We start from the raw sequence: 10,755 nt of genomic DNA, 5'->3' as shown, positions 1-10,755 counted from the left end.
ATAAAGTCAGAATTGCGAGTTTATATCTCAGAATTGCGAGTTATAAAGTCAGAATTGCGAGTTATAAAGTCAGAATTGCGAGTTTATATCTCAGAATTGCGAGTTATAAAGTCAGAATTGCGAGTTATAAAGTCAGAATTGCGAGTTTATATCTCCGAATTGCGAGTTTATATCTCAGAATTGCGAGTTATAAAGTCAGAATTGCGAGTTTATATCTCCGAATTGCGAGTTATAAAGTCAGAATTGCGAGTTTATATCTCCGAATTGCGAGTTTATATCTCAGAATTGCGAGTTATAAAGTCAGAATTGCGAGTTATAAAGTCAGAATTGCGAGTTTATATCTCAGAATTGCGAGTTATAAAGTCAGAATTGCGAGTTTATATCTCAGAATTGCGAGTTATAAAGTCAGAATTGCGAGTTATAAAGTCAGAATTGCGAGAAAAAAAGTCCGAATTGTGAGATAAAAAGTCGCAATTACCTTGTTTTATTTTTTATTCATTGGCGGAAACGGGCTTCCATAAATATCTGATCCTGAAGGCCATTTTCTTTTTTTATTGGTTACCTTAAATGATCTTTTCTTTGTCCTGGGTAATGTTTATGGATTTAATGCCACAAAAAATAATCTAAAAATGTGTAATTCAAGTCTGGCCCTAAAGGTTGTTTAGACTCGCTTCTTTTTGACACTAACTTATTTGTTGACTTCTCAATACCATGTCATACAAAGACATTCGTTCAATTATTAATAGATCTCAGATTTCTTTACCTGCATGTGTGAGTTTTTGGAATAACATTTAATGATAGAGAATGGGAAGAATTTTGGCTTCTTCGACAAAAATTATCTAATAAAGTTGTTGAAGTCTCTATCAAAATTATCCATAATTGCTATCCGGTAAACTACAAACTTGCAAAATTTAACAATATTTCCCCCAATTGCTCCTTTTGCCTTCAGTTTGAAGAAACAATCAATCATTTGTTTTGGGACTGTGTATATTGTAAAGTATTTTGGGTTGACTTTTCCAATTTTGTTTAATTGGTTTAAATTATTAAATTGTTCAATTTTGTTTAAATTTAGACCCTTCTCACTGCGAATTTATTAATCTATTGCTATTTCTTGCTAAATATTACATTCATAAATGTACATTTTCAAAGAAAACTCCTTTTATTTTCAGGAAAGACTTTTAATATGTAAATTCGTTGAGTAACTAATAATTCTATTGCATGTAAGACTCGCTTATGGTGCAAGTCTTATAAGATTACTTAGTATGCTTTGGATTGTTTGTAACCCTCTGTTTTTTTTTTTGTTCACTCTTTGTCTTTGTAATTGTAGTATTATTGCACACAAGAAAAAAAAAAGGGGAAGATAACAGCATTTTATTTCTCCAATAGGTCTACTTAAACAGGATATGCAAATAAAAAGTGTTATAAATTTCTGGTTTAATATTTATCGTAATAAAGCTTTGCATAAATGTGATTTTGCAGCATGATAGTGTTCAACCTTAGTGTGGGAAAAAATAGTTTGCAATATACACAATAAAGTTATGTGACCATGGACCACAAAACTAGACTTATGTTGCATGGTTCTAATTGTAGCAGTAGCCAGAAATACATTGTATGGGTCAAAATGATCGATTTTACTTTCATGCCAAAAATTAAGACATTAAGATCATGTTCCATGAAGATTTAGTAAGTTTTCTACCATAAATCTATCAATTTATTTTTGATTAGCAATATGCATAGTTAAGAACTTAATTTGAACAACTTCAAAGGCAATTTTCTCAATATTTCGATTTTTTTGCACCCTCAGATTCCAGATTCAAATAGTTGTATCTAGAAAGAAAGGAAGGACAAATGCATCTGTAAAACATTATACCCAAAGAAACTAAACCTCTGCTTTTGTGATAGTCAACAGTAAATATGAAACATTCAAAAACACCACTACAAAAGTACATTACAAAAATCTTTTATTTTTAATACATTATTCCAACACACACCATTCAATCAATTTACAAAGTGAACAGAAAATAAGCTAACATGAAGATTATAAATAAAAATAAATCCAGGTTTTGTCCACAAATTATCCTGGACGAGAAAGAAGTCACCTGTGGAGAAAAAGGTTTCAGAAAATTTATAAAATACTAAAGTGCATTTCCACATAACAGCAGATACATACAGTCAGGAAAGATGATCAGCCAAGTTAGTTCTACCGCTCTCCCTAAACACACAAAATACTCTTTTAACCAAGAAATTGTGCTCCATGTGTTAGTCTAATTCTACTCAAACTCCCAGCTCAAGTGAAGTTTGGTTCATGATTACAGCAATTTATCATCAACACCAGGGGTGGGTCACGCCATTTGTACCTTTTTTTGAGACTTGTTGCAATGACATTTTCTCAGTGAGAGCGGAGATCTGCTGTTAGCGGCGCTCATCGCAGGCTGCAGGGCACGACTGCGCACTGTAGGGGACTTACAGGCTTCCTTACGGCGCTTCAGGCCTCGCTGCAGCAAACTAACTCTTTGGTGTTTTGGTGTGTTAACAATGGTGAACATAACAGACTGCCTTCGCTTAGGCTACAGATGAAAAGAGTAGGGCAGAAAAAATTATGTGCATGCATATATAGAGATAAATAAAAACAAACTACCTTACCTCAGCATTTGAAAATCTGTTAGCATGCCTGCTCTTAAGCATCACGGTCCGAGACATGCAGCTCGCCAACGTCTTTGCGTCATCTGTGCCAATGTACTGCAGCTAAAGGATTGTACAATTACACTTCACTCAAAATAGATGAACTACTTATTTCTTAAAGAGCACAGTTTATTGAATCATTAGACAAAACATATTGAGAAATAAGTCTGCATGTGTTTTGTTGAGTATCTTATTTGATTGATGAAGGTTGTTTTCTGGTAAATATTATTGTGTTGTACCTCAGGTGTGTTCAGGTCATTCAGCAGGGATCCAGGCTGTGGTGTGTAAGAATGCAGTGATTCATGCAAGTGTAAAGCTGCACGGCGAATGGTCTCTTCCGGGTCACCCATCCGTAGGTCCTCATCCGTTAATGTGAATGCGGGAAGTCCCACAGTGGGCTACAGAAGTAGACGAAAAGAGCTTATTCTGAACCGTTACATATGTATTGGAAGTTATCTATATCGGAGCATTATAAATAGTAAGGAGCCCAATGGATGTTTTCAGTTATTAACATCATAAACTGAACAAAGCTATATTGTAAAAAATAATTTATAATACGGTCTAGTTTGTATATTACTACTTTGATATTAAATTAACAGCTACACATTTTAAAACTCATGTATACAGTGTGGAAAAAATTGTAAGTGTTGCATTTTTAAAGCAGAATGTGTTTTGTTAGTAAAAAAAAAAAAAGATACATTACCAATAAATAAAATATAAAACTCACAATAAAATTTAATGCACTACAAGATTCAGTGGACCCACAGAACCCAGTTTGAAAAAAAAAAAAAAAAAAAATTAAAATTAAGTGCACCCCAAGTTGGAATGAAAATGGACCTAGTTTTGTGAATTTTGAATGCATTTTTATCCCCTTTTCACTTTCTCAAATTCAGTGGACCCTCAGACCCAAGGAAGGGGGGGTAAATTAATAAAAAAAAAAAAATACCCTCTACAGAATTGAATAAACTCGTGTGTTTTTTTTGCGCACAGTAAGTATTCTTGTGGCTTCATAAAATTACAATTGAACCACTGATGCCACATGGACTACTTTAACGATGTCCTTACTACGTTTCTGTGCCTTGTTCGTGGTGGGACCATTGCCATCTATGGAGGGTCAGAAAGCTCTCGGATTTAATCAAAAATGTCTTAATCTGTGTTCTGAAGATGAACAAAGGTATTATGGGTTTTGAATGACATGGAGCGTAATTAGTGACAGAATTTATTTTTGGGAACTAATCCTTTAACTGTTGATTGTAAAATGGGAGTGATCAATTCCAGTGTCCGAAGAACAATGGTGGTTTTATTTAGTGAAAAAAACTGGAAATATGATAAATGCGAGTCACAACACAGGCCAGACTCAAACCTATATTTCTGCAAAACAAAGGCAGCAGAAAAATACAGATGCTGGCAGGTAAACTTACCCTGGACTCCAGCGGGTAGCTGCTCTTCAGGTGAGGCAGACAGGCTTTGTTTCGCGCCTGTATTTCTGCAATGCGCATCCAGTCGTCAGCAGTATGCTCTGGTTTATCCTCCACTCCCATACCAGGCATATCATGTGCATTAAACGAATCGTTCAGCTCCAAGTTCAAGCGGTCATTGCTGGTGTCCTGCTGTGTTTCTCTGCACCCCACATCCTCAGTGTCATCGGTCATCTTCCTCCACTCTTGCAGATGCCCTTCAGTGAAGTCCATCTAAAACAAAACACAGCTGCACATGAAACTAGACAAACCTCAAAAAGACAGTAGGATTCGGTGTAAACCAACCCGAGCCTCCAAGCTTTTGACTTTGGCCTTCGCCTGATCTCGTTCCATCTGAAGATCTTTGACTTCTCTCCTGCTGGCCTGCAGGGAGTTCACAAGAGATTTGTTCATCTCCTGTGCCTCCTTGTTTTTACCACTGTAATGCTGTAATTGTGTGAACATGATCTTCAGCTTCTCCAGGAGGTCTTTATTCTGCTGCTCCCATTGTCGACCTATGTTTTTAAGAGCGAGAATGGCGCCGCTTTGCTTTTCCACCTTCAGCGCCAGCTGAGCTCGAAGCCTCTCGGATCTCAGCTGTTGATTCTTCATTTCAGCTTTAAAAGAACTTATTTGAGCATCTCTCTCTGAGGAAAGAGCAGAAATTTTGGTATGATGTTCCCTCACAGTCCTCTCGAGCTCCTGAGCTTTTTCTCTTAGCATTGTTTGATGGCAAAGTTCCCGTTTAAACTCAGATTCCTTCACTTCGGCCAACTGGTTCTGAATAGAAGTCATGTATTCCTTCAACACACTGTGTTGCGCCTCTAAAACGGACAGGTCTTGTTGTTTCTGCACTTCATTTTCACTGTAACAGCAGATCTGCTCTTTAAGAGAAGTTACCTCCGCTGACAGAACCAGCATTTCTTCTTGTTTTTCTGAAGCAATTGAAGAAGCAGAGTCAAGCTCTTGCTGAAGTTTCTTAACCGTGTCCTCGTGCTCTTGGCAATTTGATTTTATCACTTCTTTTAATTCAATATTTTGTTCCTTCACAAGCTTCAGCTCATGGTCTACAGAGTCATACTTGGTACTCAAATTTGTGATTTCTTCATCTTTTAGGGAAATTTGTTCAGATAAATCCAGAATTTGAGTTAGGGAGCTCTCGATTTTGGTCAAAGCCTGAAAATAAATTAAGTGTTTATATTATTATTATTTACTAGCAATTAATACGGTCAACATAAGAATTTCAATAGACATTTCTAAATTATTGCTTATAGGTGGTCTTTGTCTGCTTTAAGTAAAGTAACGTGGCAAGATATGAGACTTATAATACATTATAACTAAGAGACATAATCCATTGTAACTGGATCGCGTTCATGGTGTTATAGCTTTTAAGAGTAATATTTTATAAGTATAATACATTAACATTGTTGTTATGAATATTCATGAGTTGACAGCATATTATAAAGTTATAATGCATTATGCATTCATTATAATGCTTTAATACCTTTATAATGTATTATAAATATGGGCTTCACAGAAAGTTACACCAAAAATTGCATCTCACCTGAACAGCAAAAGTTTGGTTCTCCTTTGTTAGTACATCAATAATTTTATTTTTCTGAGTGTTTTCGGTTTTCAATTCTTGGCATTGCTTTACAACCTCATGCACTCTGCAGATAAGACTGTACAGGAGAGAAAATAAAATAAGTTAAATTACTGGAAACCCAAATTTGACCTTTAGTGCACCTCACCTCTCATTCTTCTCCTGGAGCTCCAGCAGTGCAGCTTCATGGTCTTTCTCCAGCTCTCCTTGATCCCGCAGCATTCGCTCCACCCTGTGCTGTAACTGCGAAATCACACCCTCTGTGAGCAAAAGAGAGAAAAGTTCAACCAGTTCATACCAGACCACCACATTATGTCTCATTCACTCCAGGCAGCATAAAGGACACCTTTCTCTAAACTGATGCTGATCTGATTGGCCAGTTCTTTCTCCAGCTTGACTCTCACGTCTCCCTCACGTGCCAATACTTTCTGGAGTCTCTTCAACAACTGTGGCGTGCTCATAACATCCTGCACTGGAGAGCTGGAGATCAAAGATGAGTGTGAGATACTGCAATCTGCCATTCAGCCACAGTCAGCATGTGAACCCACTGATCATTTGCATAAATTGGCCATATAATTTTCTCTTCAAGTCTGTTAAAATCGTAAGGCAGAAAAGTGTAAGAGAAAGTTAACTGGTAACAATGTGTTAAGAATGGGACTCAAATATTTGACAAAGAAAACATCATCTCTGATGGCCCAGTTGGGAAAGTAGTTCTGTTTTTTTTATGTCCTGCCAACGTTTTTCTCTGGAACCACAAAAGAATGATCCATTTTCATTTTAATTAGCTATGAATCTTTATATGCAAAAGTAAATGTGTCATTTTTGTCTGTTTCTTCTATAATAAAAACCAAATCATGAATAAAAAGATTTGTAATTTACAATAAGCTGGATATTATATAGCTATAATGCAACTCAAATATAGAAATAATTATCTTCCGTTCACGAAGGCTGCTTTTTTTTTTAACCAAAAATACAATAAGATCAGTAATAGTGAAATCTTAATTTAAAATAACTTTTCTGTGTGAATGCATTGTCAATTTATTCCTGTGATATAAAAGTTGTATTTTCAGCATCATTACTCCAGGATTCAGTGTCACATGATCCTTCAGAAATCATTCGAATATGCCGATTTGCTAATCAAGAAACATTTTAGATTTTTCTAAAATTGTTGTTTGTCAGTTGTGCTGCTTCATATTTGTGTGGAAACACATTTTATTTTTCAGGAAAGTTAGAAAGAACAGCATTTAATTGAAATTTAAATCTTTTTTTCTGTCACTTTTGATTAATTTAATGCATCCTTGATAAATAAAAGTATTTATTTCTTTCTGAGCCCAAGCTTTTGAGTGGTAGTATACACACACCATAACAGGTCCTACCTAACTGAACTACAGGCCACCGTGAAATGCTCTTGAAACTGAACTCTAGGAGAGTTTTGGACTCTGCTGAAGATCGGTGACTCGTCGTCAGTGTACGAGCAGCAGCTGTTCTCGCTGCTGGAGGTGGAGAAAGTCATGACAGCTAGAGAGTGAGACAGAAAGATGATCAATAGACCTGCAAGGATGGAATATAAACATTATCACTCGTTTATGTGTTTACTTTAAAGCCTTGGATGCTGACATGGTGTTAATGTCCAACTTTAAAACTGAATGTGGACTGGATGCATTAAAAACTACATCTACGGTAGTGTATAAGCGGAGAAACAACATTTCAAGACTAACATCAACTCAAAAGGTGTTTTACAAGCAGTAAGTTAACAAATGTGATCATGTGGCTGCTTACTGGCTTTGGTGAGGAATCTATCTAGGCCTTCGTCCAAGAACAGACCATCAGCGTCATCTTCTACAAAGTGAAACATGGATGCGATCATCAACTGACACAGAAACACAGAGAGAGAGAGAGAGAGAGAGAGAGAGAGAGAGAATGATCAGAAAATGCACAGATGTCACAGAACCGTCGGTCAGTACTGAACACTCACCCCTGTCTTTGTGTCCAAAGGCACCATGTTGTATGTTTTAAAACCACAATAACAAAGAACAAGGACCACCTGTGTACACAAATGCATGAACAGTTGTTTTTTTTACCAACACAACACTTAAAGTGCACATTCAAATTTATTTTTCCAATGTGGAAAGTAATTTAAACAAGTTTCATGTTTAAAAAAACAACATGAAATCTTCCAAATCATTTAATATCTTGAATACATGCAAGTCTTATTTCAAAAATGTTTCCAAACAAAGGTAAATTAATTTAATGTCAAAAAGGCTTCTTATGATTTAACCATGAATATATCATAATTTATAACAAAAAAAAAAAAAAAAAAAAAAAAAAAAGACAGAAGGCATGTAGTAGATTGTGAGCAAGTTTTTTTTCAGCAAATCTTGTTCATAATATAGAAACCTTTCTAGGGTCAATGTATTAATTTACATGAGCATAATACCAGCATAAATGGCATCACATCACTGACCGCACCTTGGCAAGCTGAAGCTCCAGCTCCATTCCCTGACTGATTTTCTGTAACATGAGGGAGGCCTGTGAATGGCTGAAATGGAAGTCAGCTGCATGTAGAAGGAAATAAAAGGTAAGCAGCAGTTTATCCAAACGTGTGTGGAACCATCGCACAGGGATCCCGATGCCTTGACAGGCCCTGTCGGCAGGAACCAGCATCACTCTGTGTGGCGTCCAGGACTACAGCACTGCTCGGCTCAGCAGCCACACTGGGACAAACCACAGCCTGAACGGACCCAGAATCAAACCTGCAACCTTCTCACCCACAGTCTAAGTCCTGACCCACTGACCCACCATTACTCAGGACTGGTCTGACGAGTCTGGAGTTGACACTCACCCTGTAGCATACTGAAGATCGCTTCCATCACATTAGGAAACGGTGACAACTGCAAACTATCACAGAAATCTTTCCCCTGCCTACAAACAAAGACACACATTAACCATTACATTTTAACATGCTTCCATCAAAAGCAACTTATAAATGAGGAACATCACAAGGAATTTGTTGTGCTGCCAACAATATTCACAGTATACAAAACCAAGTTTAGTAAAACTAGACTAGTAAACAAGTTAAATGCAGAAAGAAACCTTTTTTTTTTTAAGGATTTGATTAAAAAGTTACAAGCCATGAAGCGAACCAACAAGCTAAAATGTGAATCAATGCCTTATGAACTTAGTTAAAAAATAAAAAATTTGTTGAAACTCAAAAAGGTACAAGACTGTCACAGCTTCAATGAGAGAGAGAACTACAATCCAATAAGGCATTGCGACTAACAATCAAATTAAATGTTTTTGAATGAAAAATTAATGCCAATGATATATACGTAGAAAATATTTATTGCAAAATATGCATATGCTTGTTAAGTAGTTAGAGAATAGGGATACGGTCACTATTACACCAATCACAAGCCTTTATGTGGGCAGTTAAAGAATCATGGGAAATGTAGTTTTAACCAGGAACTGTGCTGTTAAATATGACTTTTAAAAATAGTGAAAGTGAATGGGATTTTTAAATTTTACACCCTGATGTATAGGCAGTGTGACCCAGAACTTCATATCTGACCTGACCAATCTGAATGTGACACATTGTGATGCAAAAGCCAGAAACACTGAGGGAATTACAAAATAAGTTACGAAAAGGCATTTCTATCATGACCATCACAGCTCACACTCTGTATGCAAACTTAAGGAGTCGATGACCGTCCATCATCTGGATAAGTTTGGTAAAGGGCTCCTCAGGATAAACACTGTTGATCTGTCAGAAGAACATCGGTCATTGTAAATGGGTTTAAACGTAATGGTAGGCTACAAAACATTAAAACATGACAGTTGACTTACCCATGACAACAGCGCGGCCTCCTTCACCTCATTCAACTGCATCATGGACACTTAAAATAGATCGTGATGACACAAAAAGTGGATTTAGATGGGTACATTTGCCTTGACCACAAAACCAGTCATAATTGTCTTTTTATTATTGAAAGCTGAATAAATAAGCTTTCCATTGATGTAGGTTTGTTAGGATCGGACAATATTTGGCTGAGATGCAACTATTTGAAAATCTGAAATCTGAGGGTGCAAAAAAAAAAAAAAAAAATCTAAATATTGAGAAAATCACCTTTAAAGTTCACCAAATTAAGTTCTTAGAAATGCATATTACTAAACAAAAATTAAGCTGATATATTTAAGGTAGAAGTTCAAAATATCTTCATGGAACATGATTTTTACTTAATATACTAATGAGTTTTGGCATAAAAGATAATTTTGACTCATACAATGAATTGTTGGCTATTGCTACAAATACGTATACCTGTGCTACTTATGACTGGTTTTGTGGTCGAGGGTCATATTTTATTATTTTAACAAAAACCTAAAAAGAATCTGATTCGAAAGCACAGCTGGCAGAAATCAAGATGACATGCTAACACACAAGATCGACCAGTGTTGCGAAGTCCACGGTTTGAAGAAGCAAAAGACTTGATATTCATCCCCTGGAGTGAGAATTAAATTACCAGGGAAATCCCTACAAAAAAAAAAAAACAACAAAAAACCGTGTATTTATCCCCCGGAACGCGATTTTTACCGGAGAAGCCCCGTAGAAACACCATTGGGCTAGTTTTGAGTTTTAACCTGGCTAGCATTACCCTGATTTCAGCCTCCCTTTAAAATTAACATCCGTCGATACAGCAAGCAATATCTGAACTATACTGAATATTCATAACAGCAATTGTAACATGGGAAAAAATAATAATGTTATGTATTTAAAGACTCTATACCGCTTTAAAACGTGAAACGCGAGTTTATGATAGTTTCAAACACTTCGCGGGAAGATTGGTTCATCTTCGATCAATAACGGTAGACATAACGATATAATTTAAAGAAAGAGAGAGGTTTACCGTAATTTTATGATTAAACAACAGGCCTGTGCAGTCTTGTCACCTACAACACCTCATCAAGATTAATAATAATCGACGCTCATTTATAATTAATATATACTTCTTCCTCTGT

General features: G+C 36.2%; 1 protein-coding gene across 1 annotated transcript; it reads right to left on the bottom strand.

Annotated features, from left to right (window-relative positions):
• Nucleotides 1-1,945: 1,945 nt before the first annotated feature.
• Nucleotides 1,946-10,755, bottom strand: LOC306851524 (uncharacterized protein). Its single transcript, XM_079387817.1, has 17 exons — nucleotides 10,644-10,755; nucleotides 9,586-9,635; nucleotides 9,417-9,502; nucleotides 8,585-8,664; nucleotides 8,212-8,297; nucleotides 7,718-7,786; nucleotides 7,522-7,612; nucleotides 7,119-7,260; nucleotides 6,089-6,222; nucleotides 5,891-6,002; nucleotides 5,704-5,821; nucleotides 4,446-5,315; nucleotides 4,104-4,373; nucleotides 2,922-3,080; nucleotides 2,644-2,745; nucleotides 2,358-2,567; nucleotides 1,946-2,099 (listed from the first exon to the last, which is right to left on the bottom strand). The coding sequence occupies exons 2-17, from the start codon at nucleotides 9,628-9,630 to the stop codon at nucleotides 2,004-2,006; spliced, it is 2,670 nt and encodes an 889-aa protein (XP_079243943.1). The 5' UTR covers nucleotides 9,631-9,635; nucleotides 10,644-10,755; the 3' UTR covers nucleotides 1,946-2,003.

Source organism: Barbus barbus, assembly GCF_936440315.1.
Source record: "Barbus barbus genome assembly, chromosome: 31".
In the NCBI taxonomy this organism is placed as follows: Eukaryota; Metazoa; Chordata; class Actinopteri; order Cypriniformes; family Cyprinidae; genus Barbus; species Barbus barbus.
Note: the sequence above shows the minus strand (reverse complement) of the source record. Positions and strands in the feature narration are given on the sequence as shown.

Excerpts from the sequence above, each read along its gene's own strand:
- LOC306851524 (XM_079387817.1), bottom strand. The coding sequence starts at position 9,630 with ATGATGCAGTTGAATGAGGTGAAGGAGGCCGCGCTGTTGTCATGG. Across the intron at positions 9,503-9,585 it reads AGGCCGCGCTGTTGTCATGG|ATCAACAGTGTTTATCCTGA; the intron begins GTAAGTCAACTG and ends TTCTTCTGACAG. Across the intron at positions 2,100-2,357 it reads GCAACAAGTCTCAAAAAAAG|GTGACTTCTTTCTCGTCCAG; the intron begins GTACAAATGGCG and ends TTTTCTCCACAG.